An 18,453-nucleotide genomic window follows, 5' to 3' on the forward strand; every position below is an offset into this window, starting at 1 on the left:
ATCCTTGAAACGATTGTGCTCTTTTTGGCTATCAGATTATTGAAACAATGGTTCTTAAAAAGTTAACCATGTCCCGGGGCTCTCATACTAAAAGAAGCAAAAGCTAACATCATACTCTATGTCAGTAAGAGGGGGGCTTGTCTCCCAGAAAGAGATTTCACTCAATTTTGTGATTTGTCAAAGCTGAGCCACAATGATGATGGACAGGACCACACCTTGACCAGGACTGCTTAGCTATGCATGCCTTTCTGCCCTCTAAACCTAACCCTCATGCAGGATTCTCAAGGATGGACTGGAGGCCACTAGAGCTCTTTGTTCCTCTTGCCAACACCCATATTGAATGACTCTCTTCTCTGCTTTTCACTGTTATGTTGCCTAGGCTTAGGAAGAGAAATTGCACATGTTTTCTTTCCTATGCAGAAACTAGACTTTAATTTTCATATGTGTGCATGTACGAGGGTGGGTTCAGATCATGGAATTGCAAACAGGAGCATGAGTAGGGAAAAAGAAAGAAAAAGGCAACAAAATGTTACGTGGCATGAAAGTGGAATGTAGACTACCTGCAGAAAGAAGGGGACCAGAAGGAAAGGGGGTGAGGGAAAGGGATCAACAAAGATAGAGTTTATATGAAAATGCCACAATGTAGTTAGGCAGTAGTGGTGCATGCCTTTAATCAGGAGGCAGAGGCAGACGTATCTTTTGAATTCAAGGCCAGCCTGGGCTACAGAGAGAGTTCCAGGACATCCAGGGCTACACGATAAATACTGTCTCGAAAAACAAAGCAAAACAACAAAAAAAAAAACATAGACAAAAATAAAAGAAGAAAATGCTATAATGTATCCTAATACTGTGCACGCTGATTAAAAAGCTCAAGCAACTGTTTTAAGCTGAAATCTACCCTTCAGTTTCCTGACATACAATTCAGCCGACTGCAGTGAGCAGCGACAGAGCAAAGGCAAGGCAGGAGGCACAGCAGTCCAGCGATGTGTCCTCACGGTGTGAGCCTTTCAGTTTTCAGTGTCTGCTGAACAATGGGAATGAAAAGAGGAAAATCGTACGTGCAGCTGCACAGCTGACGCAGCTGACCACGAGCACTGAGTACCAGGCACAAGGAGCATGACGAATGTGCAAGGAAAACCGCGCCAATGATATGGTGGGGTGAGGAGAAGCTTGACTTCCACTGTATTGAAAAATACCTTGAGTATTAAAATTCTTACTGCAAAAGCAACTCCTTGATGGTATAAGCCAGAGACTCTCAAAAATGTAAGGCATTATTCCTTAATTTTAAAAAAAAAATGCCTTATAGCATGATTTTTCATAAAACATGCTTCTTTAGAAACCCATGAACATACTAGGATATAGTATATTTTTACCTACACAATTCCATTTTAAAAAAAATCATTTCTTTGCCTTTACATAGTAACTTGTCTTTGTAAATGTTTTTGCTGTAGCCTAGCCCACAACAATACTAATTTCAGCATCTAGGACAAGTGGGTAGTAATTTGGTCAAAAGGGTTCTTGCAGGTTTCTGTGCCATGTAAGAAGCCGCAGCACCCACAGACACTGGTATCCATGGAGGTGTCCTGACCCTCCTCACAGGTACCAGGGACAACACTAATCCTCAGAAGGTAACATGGGGCTCCTGACTGCAGTTTGCTACGTCTGAAAAGAAATGAAGAATATGAATATCATATTTTTCTTGTTTAGTAATAGTACTTTTTCAATAAATACAAATAATGTAGGTATACTTGAATTTTCCGCTTTAATGACTGAAAATAGTGTATCTTATTTTTTTATAAAAATAATCTATTCAATGCTTTAATAAGTGTCAAATTTCATCCACATCCTTTGAAAATCATACCTCTTCATTTAGGTTGCTACTTTCCTGGATAGTCTTGATCCACGCTAACATGTCATCTCTGTCTTCAGCCTGGAACAGGCACTCACAGTCAGATGTGGTGAGGCGGAACACGTTCCTCCTCTTCGTCTCACTGTATGAGATGTCTATCAGGCAAGCATTGACACTGATGGGCTGTTCTTCCTCGGATGGCGTTGTCTGCTCTCTTCTGTCTTTGTACAAGTAAAGGGAATGGCCCCGAAGTACAACATACATCTGTTTCCAAGGCCTAATGCTGCCACCAACACGCTGGAAAATAGCCAAGTGGTCCATGTCTATGAATACGCAATACAAGGCTAGAGCTCTGTGACAGGATGGGGACTAAGCAGCACCTTTCAGATGCAGTTATGTACATGGATTAGCAATGTCTCATTTACTGAAGACACATGAAGAGAGGAAGGATAAAAAAAAAATGTCAGATTGCTCAGTGGGAAAAGTTGCCTGCTACCAAGCTTGATATGAGTTCTATCCAGAGACCCACATAAGTACAAGGGAACTTGACTCCTGCACACTGTTTTCTGACCTTCACATGCTTGCCACGGCATAAGAACAATCACATGATACACTTACACATACAATAAAAGTGTAGCTAGACATGGTGACTCATGTCTGAGCACACAGGAGCCAAAGGCTCTGAGTTTGAGGACAGCCTAGTCTACTTAGCAGGTTCCAAGCTATACAGTGAGATCCCATCTAAATAAACAAATAAAAATTTTAAACATAGTACTTTTTCAAAACAGTAGAGGTGGCTGTGGTGGTATGGGTGTGGATAAGTTGGCCCAAGGGCATGAGAGTAGGAAAACCGATCCCTCCCCTTGCTGCCTGCTACAAGGTGAGCTGGCCAAGGCAGTGCTGGGGAGCTCACCCCAGGGATAATGTTGAGGGAAAGTTGGCAGCTGATCAAGGCAGGTGTTACCCAGGCCCAGAATCAAAGGTATGACTTGTCCCACCCTAGCATCCACCTCATCTATGAACTGCTGGAGCATGTGAGGCGGGTGGACCTGCAGATCCAAAGCTGTCAGGATCTCCATGGAGCAGGACAACATCAGGGTATCCAAGAGGAGTCCCAGTATCGATAGGACAGCAGAAACCAGAGGCCCTGAACCTGACCAATGACGCTCTGCAGCAAACACTTCCAAGTAAAGTTATGGACCACAGGGTAACTGTGACTCACTGTGTGACAGGACAGCTCCCACACTGAATTTTTCTTTTTCTTTCCTTATTTTTAAAATTTATTTGTGGAGGGGATAGGAAGGAGTAGCAGGGTAGAGGGTGGACACAAAGGTACAGGGAGATGAATGGGATTGGGATGCATGATGTGAAATCCACAAAGATTCAATAAAAAGCTAAAAAACAAAAGGTAGTACTTTTTTTTTAATGTCACATATATACCAATTAGGGAATGTATTTGCATCAACTTCAGATGGAAGGTAAAATGAACAACTAAACCCAAATACATGCTACAGAAATGTATTAAAAGTGGCCATTAACTGTTTGCTTTTATTTCTTTAATAACGATTATAGGAACACAAAAATAGCAAAGAAATTTTCATAACTAAAGAAAGAAATCCAATAATATACTTTTTTTCCTTCTGGTGCTAGGGGATTGAATCTAGAGCAGTGTTCAAGTGCTCTACCATTAAGCTGTATCTCTGACCAGAAAAAAAAAAAAACAAACAAAGAAAAAACAAAAACCATAATACAAGTAAAACCCAAGTTTTAAAACAGGGGCATGATCAACACCCCAGAAGGAATGCTCCTGAAACAACACATAATGACAGAAAATGACATGACCAAAATTATCAGCTTTGCAGGGTAAAGCAGGAACATCCATATCCAAGGATGTTTGCAAATTTAAATTTTTTCACAACACTAAAATAATTCTTATGCAAAGATTTTATTGGGTTGGATTCTATTTACTGAAGCACCATGTTGATACCACTAAACACATTCATATAATTCAGTGTTTATAAAATAAAATGAAACAAAAATTAAAAAGAACTAGGCTAAATATTTTTAGATGCCAGTAAGGAGAATTGCTATCTAGTGACTTAGAGGCCTCTCTGATAACCCATCCTGGTAGAAAGAGACAGAGTTCCTCCTTAGACCCCGATTTCCTGTTCACACTAGCATGTGTGAGTATACCCCACATGGAGCTGGTGCTCAAGATGAGAAGCAGAAAATGACCCCATCGATGAGATTTCCCTTTTTAGGAATGCCTGGGAGCCTCACAACCTCATATGTGTAAGAGGTTTCATCAGGCCTCATTTCTGGTATCACATGAGCTAAGAAAGTGCACTTACTTTGCCCTTATCGGTGATGAGAGGTCGGAACTGGAGCCACCCTTCTTTGGCAGCATCACTGAAGACCTCAGAGGAAGAATCCTTCCTGGATCCAGAGTCCTCTGAGGACTTCTGGCTGTCCGTGATCTACAGAGAGAGCCAAGAGAACACTAAATATAAATAGTTAGACACAGAAACTGCTGGAAAAATGTCATATTTAATGCTCTAAGTAAAACACTGTGGAAAGTTCTGAGGTTAGAAACCATACCAGAAACACTTCTAGCCCTTTTTGTAAAAGGCAAATTGGCTTCCATTGTTTTTTAAAAGCCATCTACAGAAAAGTGTGACTTCGTTAGTCTCATGGAGTCACATTTTGGCAGAAAAAGATAATGGGCTGGACACACCACATACACACACGCACACACACTGTTCAAGTAGAAAACTGTTCAAGTAGAAAACAATTGCTTTCTTTTCTGTTTGCCCAGAGATCTGACTGACTGCAACTTGGAAAGAAGACGGCCCTGCTGGACAGAGACCTCCCTCCTGCTTTGGGTGGGGCGGCTGAGTGAACGTGGGTGGGTCGACCAGTTTACATGTTTATTTCCACGTTTTGTCTTTTATGGATTAAATGGATGTGTCTCATTTTTTTTTCACGATTGCTTGCTTGCTTACTTACTTACTTACTTATCTGTTCAGCCCATCTCATTTACTTACTTCTTTAAAAAAAATGGCCCACCTAGTTATTTACTTACTTACTTACTTACTTACTTGTTCATTCATTCCTTCACTTCCTTATCTTCTTTCATATATCTGTTTATTTATCTGCTGATTTAGCGTGACTCATTTACTTATTGAATGTTTCAATTATTATTTAGTTTTATTCATTTATTCATTCTTTATTTGTCACACACACACACACAAAGGCGGATGGACAGAAAGACAGAGAGATGGACAGACAGATTGGCGACAAACAAGAAGCCAAGTCTAGTGGGACACCTGCAATCTCAGCACTCAAGAGGCCGCAATGGGAGGAGCTTAGGGTGTACAAAAAACCGAATCTATGTCTACTCTACAGAGTTTGGGGCCAGCCTGAGGTACAAAGTAAGTTCAAAGCCAGCCTATTCTATACAATGAGATCCTGCTTTAAAACAAAATGACACAAAAACTTGAAGACAGAAGTGAGGAAATTAGCCATTCGTGATCGGTGCTTCTGGAGAATAGACATGGAGGGACTGGGAACTGGATGACTAAGCTGGTGGGGCCACAGCAGCACCATAACAGGCCAGAGATGGAAAGTTCAGGAAGAATGCATGAGCTGATGAACACATACTTTTCACTTCAATATGTAGAGAGCTAAGGAAAAGTTGGTCTGGTCTTTTGTCTGTAGTAGAAAGGGAAGGAAGCCTGAGAGTAAGACCATCCTGTTGCATGGAGAGTGGTTTCTCTTCAAGGGACAACCACGCAGAGATGACTGCGTGACTGGAGAGAAGATGAGGAGGGATGAACCACTGAGGCTATGGCTTAGACACAGAGAAGACAAGTCTGACGTCAAGGAGGGAAACAGAACAAACAGTTTGTCTTGAGCACATGGGAGAACAAAAGTGGAATTGATGAGACGGAGAGAAGGGATAAACCATCTAAGGGTAATCAAGAGCTACGCAAACCTGGAGCTGCTTACTAAATATGTGGATGAAGACGTCAGGCTACGTAGTGGCTTCCATGAGCTGCTGTTCTGGGAGGAAGCCAAGGCTAGCAAACAGATTCTGTGAGGCCTCTGAATTAATCAACAAGGAAATCAGTGTACAGAAACAGATTGAAACTAGCTTTAGGCATTCCAAAATTTTAACTGTGCAGAAGAGCCAGCAAAGAAGACTCAGAACACAAAGGAAGAGATGACGAAGTAGAAGTAGCAGATGGAATTGTGGAACTATTTTTGACAAGTTGTATCAAGTTAAAAACCCAGCTAACCACCATCTGTGAAGCTGAGCGTCACTGGCAACCGTGGCACACTTATGATTCTCAAGTATGTGAACTGAGGGGAAGAGACCATGTACGTGGTTTTTAAGGTTTATATAAAAAGTACAAAATGGGAGTGGTAGAGAGGTACACAGATCCCGGGAGTTTTCTGGGTAACAGAGACAGCAGATGATGGCTGCAGTAAACAAGACCGGGAAGACTACCCTTGCAGAAGAGGACGGGGCTTGGGGAAGTAGTGTGGATGGGTACCACAGAAGTTTGGGTGCTTGCTGGCTTTCAGCAAGGCCATGTTCCAAGCACAAAGACTTTAAGGAAAAGGCAAGAAAGGAAATAACTATGCAGTCCCAGCCATTTCCAGGGGCAGCAAATTAAAGTTTTCCTGTCTAGTCATCCTTAATTTTTCAATGAAGTACGAGGAAGGGTAAAGACGGTATAGATGTGGTTAGAAGCAGCAGGTAGATTTTGAGGAGAAAATAAAATGCAGAAGGGCTGCTTGGCATTTTGATTTGGGCCTTGAGTTGTTAATGAGAAAAATCAGTCCAATGTTTGTAAGGCATTATATACTTGATGAAAATGTTTAGAAATTAAAAACACTTTTTCACGTATCTTTCCAATCCAGTGGACATGGGTTAAAAAGTAATATCATTTAAATACAAAATACCCAAAAGAGAAAATACATACTTTTCTTTGATGGACTAAAGTAAACTAAGGTAAATAAAACATTGATCATTTACTCGGTATCTTAAAAATATTAAATACTGACCTTGATTCCCTTCAGGCTAGACACGTGCTTAAAGGATCTGTTGGAGAAGTATATAAATAAGTGCAGTAAGTATTAAAAACTCTTTATGTAAGAACTGACTACTACAACTAAATTTTCATTAATTAATGACTTGACATTTCATCCTAATCATGCTATTGATATGTTCATTGTTCAATATAAGTGAGAAAAGCTAAGTTATAAACATGTACATTTTCAATTCATTGATAACAGCTTTCTTAGCTTTCATTTGCCAGGTCAGCTGTTTCTGCCTTTTCTGCTTTAAGTGTGCAACTTTTTAAAACATATTTCTTTATATCAAAGGAAAAGCTACCTCTGGGCTAACCACTGGGCTTGCTACCTACAGGGGGCAGTCTACTACAGCTCATCAGCCTTATGCAGCTAATGGAAACCCTGGACCTTGAATGCAGCAGTCAGCAATGCCGGCCACACCTTGTGCCCTCTACCAGCAGGAGGCAGGTCGTGGTATTCACTGGTAAGCACTGGGGAACCTGGAATGTGAAGAATGCAGAGCTCTTCCTTCAAGAGAGGGAATGCAAAACTTGTTTTCTGCCCAGAAGGCGGAAGCAGATGTGCTTCCTAGCCTGCTGACTCTTTGCATAGTCTGAGACTTTCCGACAATGGACTCCCCACCCACAGAACACTGAAAACTGGTTTTTCTCAGTCAATCTATAGAAGCTATCCTTATGTAAGGTGTCCCATTGAACTTTAGCAAAGAGTTTCAATGTAGTTACGTCCAATTTTCATAGGTTTATGTATGTTTTGTTGTGCATGCAGGATTGAGCTGATAATCACCTGAAGTTTTCACTAAACTGTGTTTTGCTTAAACATGCCTAAAATAAACCACTCAGAGTCAGACTCCAAAAGTTTGAACCAATACTGGCTACTGAGTTAATGGTAAACAAGATTTCTTGCCTATGATCAACTCTCTGCATGCAGGTCCATGAAGGCCAGAGACACTCCCTCTTAACCTACCCCACCCCTTAACCCACCCCATTGCATACACTCATTCACCCACACTCTGAGTGCTTTCAAGAATGGGAGAAACAAATGCTGTCAATGAAAAGGCTTCAGGTCAGTATTAATTCTTAAAAATAATTAAACTTTTAAGATGTGACTAAATATATCACTGTTCTCTCAAAAAACACCTCAACCAAGAAGGCAATGAGAAACAGGTATACAAACTCCTTCCTGAAAAGTACCAGGAGACTCTGAAACTGTTTACCAGTAGGCTAGAAAGAAAGGGTTAAACTCCTGGAGAGAGCCTGTCTCACAGTTTATGCCCACCCCTGGGAAGGAATACTGTAAAATTAACCCAAATTTTTGTCTATCTGTAGCGTCTAGCTTTCAATAAAAAATGGTAATGATAATAAAAAAAGACAATTCAAACGAAAAAGGAACCCAGTTTCAAGATATGGAAGATTATAAAACCAGACACAGACATGAGCTGGACGTTGGAATTACTAACTACTCTCAAGAAAAGGTAAAAATGTCCGCGAATGAAGAAGAGCAGTTAAAGGCCAATAGAGAGTAGACCACTAGTTGCATAATTCAAATAACATCACAGTCCACAGTCTCCCTCCCCCAATTCACACATGGGACACAAGGTGGATCTGTGACAAACTCAGAGTCACCACCTAGCACCAGTGAGGGGAGGAAAGTGAGGAGGAGCCGCTACTTGCAAGCAGGTGTGTGGGGGGGGATTTTGTTCATGGCCACTGGTAAGCTGTTTGTGCTATGGTAAATAACTCCACACATGCTCAGGCATGCTTCCCTAACTGAACTCAGTGGGACACACGGACATAGACACTGTAGTGTAGTTTAGTTGAGGAGTTTAGCAGGAGATTGAGGAGACAAGAGAAGGCAATGGGGAGTTAATATTGTCTAAGACATTGTACATGTGTTGAATAAGTGAGGAAACACGTAGTGCTGCCATCTTTGAAGAAAGCTGTGCATAGCCCGTGTAGAGAGAAGCCCGAACTGCATGGCAATGGCTCACATATCCAACCTGGCATCATGAGGAAAACTCCTACTGAGCTGGAACATTGTACCCTGGCAGTATCTCAGAGGAACCGCTCTTATGCGACTAGTCCTAGAAGAACTAATTGTATTAGAATACAAATGACAATCTGATGAAAGCCTAAAAGGACATTAAACAAACTGACGTAAGAATTGCTCACTGATAAACGCTGTCAACATTTCCTAAACTAATCTATGAACCAAACAATGTATCAATAAAAATATCCACATGAAAAGGAACTAGAAAATCATGTTTGAAGGTTCAAGTAATAAAATAAAAATAATCAGCAAAATTTTGAAAGAACACATCATCACGATGACTAATAGCCCTACCTCATTATGTAAAACCACTATCAATAGCTACAAGTGTGGGGAAGGACTAGCGTCTTATATCTATGGCATATAAAAGCATGTTGCTATAAACAAATAAAAATATTACTTCTAAAATAAATTGGATGCTACTTTGATACTATTCAATTTGCATTTCTGATGTCAAAGTTAAAATAAGACAACCTTAAAAGCTAAACTCATAATGAATACCATTTACATAAAAACATTTAAAACAATACGTCTGAGACTCACAGTTTTGCGTCTTCTCTGTAGTCATCCAGCCCTTCATCATAGGATTTTGATCTTTCTGTCTTTGAGTTGTGCTGGCCATCTAAGCTGGGAGGTCCAACAGATTCTGCAATTCAGACCCAGCATTCATACTTTTTAAGTGATCTTTCAGATTCTTTCAATGGTAAAAGATCCGTTTGCCAGGTATTTGTGAGGTACAGTGCAGAATCACTTTAAACGTACCTTGGTCATGGGAGAGCTGACGTCGAATCAAAGGAGCAGAAGTCGTGAGGCTGGGAGGAACTGTTGCTATGGAGGGGACCTGGGAGGGAGAGGCTGAGATTACAGCAGATGCAGGGATATGTGCGATATCATGATCAATGCTAGGGCTGGTTGGCTCGTCTGTAAGGAAGGAAAACAATTACTGAACCTTAAAAATGTCATAGTCGACTGTTGTGCCTAAAAAGGCCAAATGAAGGTTTTAGCAGTCATCAAACCACCAATAAAATGACACAGCTCTCTATTAAAATTCGCTTTACACAACCATTACTGTAGTGCTGCCAATAACTCTGAAAATATAAAAATGAATAATCCCCCCAACAATGTATAAATGAAAACAAGCATAGCAAACAAAGCATGTAGGTATAAGACCCTAAATGGACCAAAGCAAATAATCAGCCATGTGTAAAAATTGATTTTTTTCAAGTCTGACTGTCAACTCCCCCCAACACAAGTCTTTAACTTGTGTAGCAAGATAACAAAGTCCAGTATGTAACATCCAGAAGAAGTCTATCAGGACATTCTAATCCATTTGGCATTGTTATGTAAATCATAAAAGGTCCCTTCTGTCCATGACAGGTGTCAGTCATGATTTTCCCATTAGCTGCGTGCAGATGGACTTGTAGAAATGGGAAACTCTGTGCTGCGAGTTCTCACCATCTCTAAGTCTGTCACCTCCTGTCAAACCAATCTCTATACATGCATGACAGCTAACATTAATGGTGCTCATTATGTGCTAATACGTGTAAACGGTTTACATATCCTACTTCCTGTAAAACAAACGAAATCCTGAAACATGACTTTATAGACTAAGAGAGCAAGACAGCAGAATTCAATGGTATCATCTAAACCAAGCCTCATCGGCCCTGCCTGCTTGGCACCTGACTTCCAATTAGTGAGCCATAACTTCATTCTAAATTCTTACTCTTGTAAAAACATCAACGATTTACTTTCTAGTATTTTAGGCTAAACAAAATTTTATAGGAGGGCAGAACTATATATAAGGCATAAGATTAGATGTCCCATAATAGAATCCTTTACAAAAAAACTACAGTGATATAAAACAGAATTTTGATCACTTGGTTCAGATGGTCAAACACTAATTCTGAGCAAATTCTAACAATCTTCTATCATTTTAATAATCAGTATTTTAGCAAAAAGAACTAATGTTTGAAAAATTGTAATTTTTCTATTATATAACCAAAAGCAATAAATCCTTTAATAAATAGAGTCAACGAAACAAAAGGTTAATTCTCTGCAAAGATAAGCAAGATTGACAAACCTTTAGTCACACTAAAGAAAACAAGAGAAGGCCCAATTAAGAGATAACAATACCATTACAACCAAAAAACATGTCTTTTTATTTTTTAAAAAATTTTTAAAAAATCATGCAGGTAGCATGATTATTATGATGATTAATATTCCACTGTCAACTTGATTAGACTTGGAATTGTCATGGAAACACACTCTCTGGGGTTGTCTATGGCGGTGTCTCCAAAAGGCATAACTAAAGAAAGAAGACCCGCCTTTGTGGGCAGCACACTTGATGGGGAGGTATCTCACACCGAATAAGGAACACACTTGAGTATCCGCCTCTCCCCACCCTCCGCCTTCCCACTGCAGGTACATGTGATCATCTGTCATGAAGACTCTATCAAAAAAACTATTAGGACATAGGTTGGGGGTAAAGTGCTTGTCTAGCATGCATGAAGGCATAGGGTGGATCCCTAGCTCTTCGTGAAACCAGGTATGGTGGCACACACCTCTAATCCCAGCACCCAAGAAGTAAAGACAACAGAATAAAAAGGTCAAGGCCAGTCTCAGCTATAGAGTTCTAACTCATCCAGGGCTCTCGCTGAGACCCTATCTTAGAAATAAAACTCAAGAACAACATAACTGTCATTACATTATTACAAGTAAATAAATTTGGTCATACTGCAGGACACAAAAATAGCCATCAACATACAAAACAGCAGCATTTCTATACACTAACCAGTAGCTGTTGGGCTATCTAAAAGTCATCATCTCTTTGAGGCAGGACTGAGGCCCTCCCTACTATATCTAGGCTGAGCAAGGTATCCCTCCAAAGAGAATGGGTTCCAAGACGCCAGTTCAAACAGTAGGGATACATTCTGGTCCAGTTGTCAGAGGCCCCACAGACTGCCCAAAACACACAACTGTCACCCGTACATAGGACCCTAGCTTGGTCCTATGCAGGCTCTCCTCGCTCTCAGTCCAGAGTTTCTGATTTAAAAAGGAAATGTTGGGTCTGGGTTACCTCACTCAGGATGTTTTTTCTACTTCCATCCATTTGCGTGCAAATTTCAAGATGTCATTGTTTTTTACCACTGAATTGTACTCTTATGTGTAAATGCGCTACATTTTCTTTATTCATTCTTCAGTTGAGGGGCATCTAGGTTGTTTCCAGGTTCTGACTATTATAAATAATGCGGCTATGAAGACAGTTGAACAAATATCTTTGTTGTATGATTGAGCGTACTTTGGGTATATGCCCAAGATGAACATGGTATGTACTCATTCATAAGTGGATACAGCTGTAAAGCAAAGGAGCCTACAGTCACGACCCTAGAGAAGCTAAGTAACAAAGTGAACCCTGAGAAAAACATATATAGATCCAACTAGAAAGGAGAAGTAGACAAGATTGCCTGACAAAATTGGGAGCACAGAGGTGGGTAGAGAAAGGCAGAAGGGGAAGAGAAGGGAAGAAGGGGAAGAACTTGAGGAAACAGGATAGTCAAGATGGAGGAATGACAGAGATGAGAGCAAGGAAAGAGATACTTTGATGGAGGGGAGCCATTACGGGTTAGCAAGAAATCTGACACTAGAGAAATTCCCAGGAATCCACAAGGATGACCTCAGCAAAGACCATAAGCAATAGAGAGGGTGCCCAAACTGGCCTTGCCTTGGAGTCAAATTGATGAATAACTTAAATGTCACCATAGATTGATGGAAAGAGTCATTGGAGCATTGGACTGAGATCCCAAAGTCCAGCTAAAGAGTGGGAGGAATGAGAATATGAACAAAGAGGTCAAGACCATGATGGGGACACCCACTAAAACAGTTCACCTGAGCTAATAGGAGCTCACCAACTCCAGCCAGACAGGGAAGGAAACAGCATAGGTCCAAACTAGTCCCTCTGAATGTGGGTTACAGTAACACAGTGGCTGGGGTACACTGTGGGGACACTGGCAGTGGCATCAGGATTTATCCCTACTGCTTGTACTGGCTTTAAGGGAACCTATTCTCTTTGGATGAATACCTTGTTCAGCCTAGATATAGTAGGGAGGGCCTTGGTCCTTCCTCAAAGCAATGTGCCTTACCCTCTCTGAGGAGTGGATGAGAGGTGGGGGGGAGGGAAGGTAGAAGGAATGGGACGAGGGGAGGGAGTGGGAACTGAGTTCGGTACATAAAATGAAAAGAGATTGTTTTCTTTTTTAAAAAAATAAATAAGAAAATAAAAATGAAATGTTGGCATTTTCCCCACATTGTGTAGTAAAAGATTGATGTTACAAGTTAAATAAATGTGTAATAAAATACGTGGAGAATTTTCTTCCTGTAAGTCAGTGGTTCTCAGCCTTCCTCATACTGTGGCCCTTTAAGGCAGTTCCTCATGCTGTGGTCACCCCAACCATAAAATTATCTTCATTTTACTTCACTGCTGCTACACGTTTACTGTGATTCTGCTGCTGTTATCAATGTAAATACATCTGACATGTGATCCCTGTGAAAGGGTCATTTGACCCCGAAAGCGATCATGATGCACAGGCTGAAACCCCTGCTGAAGACCTTCGTTCTGCCTGACAGACAGCTAAATAAGTGAACTGGCTCTACATTGGTATTTGGGGGAAAAGACAAGGCATTTGATATGTGAGGACATTAATCTATAATGTTTTCAAGTAACAAAAAGCATTATTAAAATAACAGGACCTCTAGGTTTGATAGCACAAAAGCAAGCCTTAACTTTTTCCTTGTTACTTAACATTTGAATAAAGTACCACAAAACAGGTCAACATATACCAAAATTTGTCTTATAGTACACTGACGCCATTAGATAATCTAAACAAAAGAATGTACTACCAAATATTTTTAAGATCTACTAACCCTAGGAAATTCCCAGCATCTAGTAATATATTAATGACTTGGAGACTGCTACAGTAAAAAGAAAAAAACTTATTTTCCATGTAAGCTAACATTTTTTGCTTTCTTTGGCTGCTGAATAAACAATTCTCAATAACACAGTCTAATGGAATCTGTGTTCTCTAAAAGCTTTTTGGGGAGCGTTGCATACATTCTCTTCTCTCCACTTGGATCTTGTTATCTATCCTAACCACCCCTAGAATGTGTATTTATATATATAATAATAGGTAATGAAAAACATGTAGGATAAAATTTAAAGCCCAGTAATAAGTACTGAGGTTTTATGAATTAAAAAATGAACATAAAAGTTCTCCAACCTCTACTTAACATGACAAGGTCTTTGGAATCTAATGTTTCAAGAACGGATTTTTTAATCAAAAAGCTGAAAGCATCAAAGAAAAAGGGTAAATATGTTAAGTAAAAAGAAAGCTTATTTTCTAAAAATCAGATGAATACTAAAATTATATTCCTTTCAGTGTCTTTACTTCAAGCAGAAGTATTATAAATGCTGGGCTATGCTGTAAATAACTCAGAAGGTGCCAGGCTGCCCACCTCAAGCTTGGGAACTTCTGGGAGGCTGATCATGGGATGGACAGTTTTCCACAGTGGGAGAACAGTCAAAGACCCTTAGGTCTCGGCCTCTACTCCTGGTGCTGTGTAACTAGTGCCACATGACCACAGGCTCCGCGAGTAGGCTTTCAGAGGGCTGTTATACTGTGTAACTTTAGAAGTGCTAAAACAGATGTATTCTGTAGGAATTAGGAGAAAGGCTTCAGTAAGTATTCAAAACGACGAAGGGAGTCAGTGAGCACTTTTACTTTCTTTACAAAGTCTGATTTTGTTGTTTTGTTTTTTGTTTTTCTAGACAGGGTTTCTCTGTGTAGCCCTGGCTGTTCTGGAACTCACTTTGTAGACAAGGCTGGTCTCAACTGAGGAATTAAAGGTTTGCACTGCCACCACCTGGCTGAATTTTTATTTTGTATATGCATCCATGTGAGTATATATCACATGTACGGGTTCCATGGAGGCCATCAGATGGATCCCCTGAAGCTGGAGTTACAGGCAGTTGTGTGCCATCTGGTGTGGGCGAACTGGGAACCGAACTCAGGTCCTCTGGGAAAGCAGGAAGCACTTTTAGCTATTGAACCGCCCGCCACTCCAGCCCTGAGCATTTTGTTCTTACTGAATAATCCAGTAAGACGCTCTGTTTTCATTAATATGCGTATACACAGAATTATAGAGACAACTACTCTGAATTTTAGTTAATGGATGCTTTTTAATAAATAGTTGATTCTCATTTTATCTCCCAGCACTTAAAAACTAAATATATTCCATGTTATCTTATTCTAACATCTCACAATGCAGAAAAAAAAATGTGATGCTGTCACTCTGGTAAGATCTCATTGACCTGTGAAATGTAGCTTCAGGTTGTAGAACACATACATACAAACCATTAGTCCTCAGTTACCAATGTAGGTGAGCTATTACATTCTATGTACAACAAGAACTATTCAGCAGGCTTGGCAGTAAGGATACAAACTTGAATGTGGGTATAATTTTGGCTGAAACTCTCCTCACAATGAAAATAACCGATTTATAAAAACTTGACACTATTCTTGACTCTCTTAAGCTGATTTGGATAGTGCTACGTGACAGTTCAATTGATCAACAGCTTAAAGTGTCTCTAGAGAGAAAAATGTAAGAAATTGACAAATTACATTACAAAGCTACGGAGAGCCTTTCATAAACTTGTAAGACCATGCCTTGGTGTCAAAGCAGGGCCTCTGCACACCCCGACGCATGGTCCCTCTTTACAGCGTGCTTCACACTGTAAAATGTAAATGCAGGGCTCATTACTAATGTTCAAAGCTTTCCTACCTCTTATTTTTTGTTTTTTTAAAACCTCAGTGAACTACTAGAGTCCCCAGTGGTTACTTACAGGAAAATGGGTGGGGGGCTACCTACAGAAGCACGAGTGACTCAAAGGCCCACCCGTGTGGGTGACAACACAGGAGCTCCTGCCCAGGAGTCTGTCCCTCCCTGCACCAGCCTCTATGACCCAGCAGCTGCTGACTACTGACGCAGTAGGGAAGGGCATGCCTGGATCAACAACTAGGTATAACTGGCCATTGAGTCTCTTGACCACAGATGGTAGAAACTGATTTAACGAAAACTAAGAAGAGATTATGAGAACCTGTAAGCCCACTTGGCCAGTGGAGGGGTAGAACCATATGTTCAAAGCCAGCCTGGGCTACCTACTGAGACCCTGTCTCCAAAAAAACATGAGATTCAAGTTTACTTCTAAAGGAAAATATCTAATGGAAATAATTTTAAGGAGGAGAAGCAATGGATCTGACCAAAGCACAACTTAATATTTAGAGAGGGGTGCTGTGGCTCATTGGGGAAGCGCTTGCCTAGTACGCATAAGGCACTGGGTCTGATCCCCAGCACTGAAAACAAACAAGTAAACAACACTTAAAATGCTTTGAAAGCAGTTTAAAATGTCTGTGCTTACGGAATATAAATCCCTGTTTTCTGAAAACATTTTTACATAGTCAACACTATGGAGCATCTCTGAGCTCACCTATAAATGGGATGGAAGCCAGGGAATCACCAGGCGGACTGGTGTTTGAAGCCTTCCTTTCCTCCATCCTTCTTATATGAACCTCTCTGCGAGCATCATTTGGCAGCCAGCAGGTGGTGTCTGACCCCGTTTCCTGGTCATTCACTGCCAAGATGTAAGACTGATGTCTTAAAGGCTGCGGCGTCTGGCGACCAGATGGAGGTTTTTCTCTTAGGATGACAGATTCTTTATTATCTAGCACATCTGGCTGCTGAATTTCAGCCTCCTGTAAGTTTAAATCTCCATTCCTTGGACTGGTAGATAATTCTAAATCTGAAGTTCCCAAGTTCTCACTGAGCTGAGGCCCTGTCTTAGCAGAAGTTCCGGGTAAACATGGGGACATCTCAGTCCCCAGCTGGTGCTCGAGGGTGTTTTCAGGTCTGAACCATGTCTGCTGATTCAGTGGACTATGCTGATGCAGATGATTGACGGGCCTTTGGTCTTTCGTGGACACCAGTGAGTGCTGGCTGAAGGATGGTTTGGAGACAGGTGCAGAAGGCGCTTTCAGAGAATTGCTTCGGACTTTCACAAGTGGGGACCTGTCTTGTGAAACACCCCGTGGCAGTGACATCCCACTCGTAGTTGGAAAAGTTCTGTTGGAATGTGGTGGTCTGAGGTCTGGTGGGATTTTCTTAAGCTGTGAAACAGGCCCCACTCCTCTACCACTCAGTCGCCTGTTATCGGAGTTAACAACAGGGGCCACAGTCAAATTTGAACCTCGGAAAGGTTTGTGAGCTTCTTGCTGCCTGGGTCGTTCACAAATACCTCGTCTATCGTCTTGCTCGGTGAATCCACTCCACTTATATGTTTGTTTTCGTTCCCCATTTGAGTCAGGCATCTGACTTTCAGAACTGATGCTGGCTGTGGCTTCACCCTGCCCCTCGATGTAATCCCATGAACGAGTTCTATGATTACTAAAGCTAACAGGTGGCGCGGTCAGCGCTCCTTGAGACGCGCTCCTTGGGCAATACTTCATCAGCACAGAATCTTCCAGTCTTTCCTGAGATACACTGCGCTGCCGGATCTGAACCGACTGGGGCACTCGATCATGAGAGGTGCTTCGACGTCGTACCTGCAAAGTAGTGCGGGTGGGTACCACCTGGTTATAGTCCGCTGCACTCTGAGACGCAGCCCTTAAGCTGTCCAACCTTTCTTGAATTGTCCGACAACCCATGTGCAACCTCCTATTATCAATGTATTCTTTATAAGTCTTATAATTTTTCCAGTCTATGTGCTGATGGGAGTTTGGGGAATAGTGATTGACAGACACAGAGGGAGAATCCACAGCTTGAGGTCTACTACTTGAGACTCCTTCTAAATGTCCACTGTAATTTCCAGATTTAAGTAAAATTCCAGAAGGTTCCAGCGATCTGGAGCCTGTGGTCTGATGACACAGGTGGGCAGTGGGAACTGATGACGGTGATGTGGTTCTTGATGCTGCTTTTGAAGAGGTCTGCTCACTTACACCATACCTTACTTCTTCAGTTCTGTGCGAAGGACCTGAATGGTTGTTTCTATTGGATAACAAGTCTACCACCTTCTCAGAAGGCACAATGACAGTCCTCACACTTTCACTGCAAACACACACTGCTGTGTTTGACTTTGCAACATCCGTTGGTGATGGAGGCACTTGTATTTCCATTCTATAAGCCCGGCCAGGCTGTGTCAGGACCGGTGTACTGGTCTGCTGTTTGTTCGGTAAGGAGTCTGGAGGAGATATTTCAACTGGCTGTGCCGTGGCTGAAGGAGTGGATGGCAACCAGGGATAGCAAACTGGTGGAGGTTCAGGTATGTTACGGGCATTGCCACTGTAAGCTTCATTGCCTTTCAGGTAGGCATCTTGAGAATATGCCTGTATGGAAATCAGAGAAAAGTATCA

General features: G+C 41.3%; 1 protein-coding gene across 8 annotated transcripts in view; it reads right to left on the reverse strand.

Moving 5' to 3' along the window:
• Nucleotides 1-18,453, reverse strand: part of Arhgap21 (Rho GTPase activating protein 21) — a 99,864-nt gene that overhangs the window by 14,332 nt on the left and 67,079 nt on the right. For 4 of the 8 annotated variants that reach the window (XM_075970633.1, XM_075970635.1, XM_075970634.1 and 1 more), the window contains 6 exons: nucleotides 16,536-18,426; nucleotides 9,758-9,916; nucleotides 9,539-9,641; nucleotides 6,920-6,956; nucleotides 4,201-4,326; nucleotides 1,862-2,146 (listed from right to left, as the gene is read on the reverse strand). In XM_075970633.1, the coding sequence (XP_075826748.1) occupies nucleotides 1,862-2,146; nucleotides 4,201-4,326; nucleotides 6,920-6,956; nucleotides 9,539-9,641; nucleotides 9,758-9,916; nucleotides 16,536-18,426 (2,601 nt within the window). Of the gene's footprint in view, nucleotides 1-1,861; nucleotides 2,147-4,200; nucleotides 4,327-6,919; nucleotides 6,957-8,945; nucleotides 9,039-9,538; nucleotides 9,642-9,757; nucleotides 9,917-16,535; nucleotides 18,427-18,453 lie in introns of all 8 variants that reach the window. The other 4 variants (XM_075970631.1, XM_075970629.1, XM_075970628.1 and 1 more) reach the window with 2 other exon arrangements.

This window comes from Microtus pennsylvanicus, chromosome 4 (genome assembly GCF_037038515.1).
Source record: "Microtus pennsylvanicus isolate mMicPen1 chromosome 4, mMicPen1.hap1, whole genome shotgun sequence".
NCBI lineage: Eukaryota > Metazoa > Chordata > Mammalia > Rodentia > Cricetidae > Microtus > Microtus pennsylvanicus.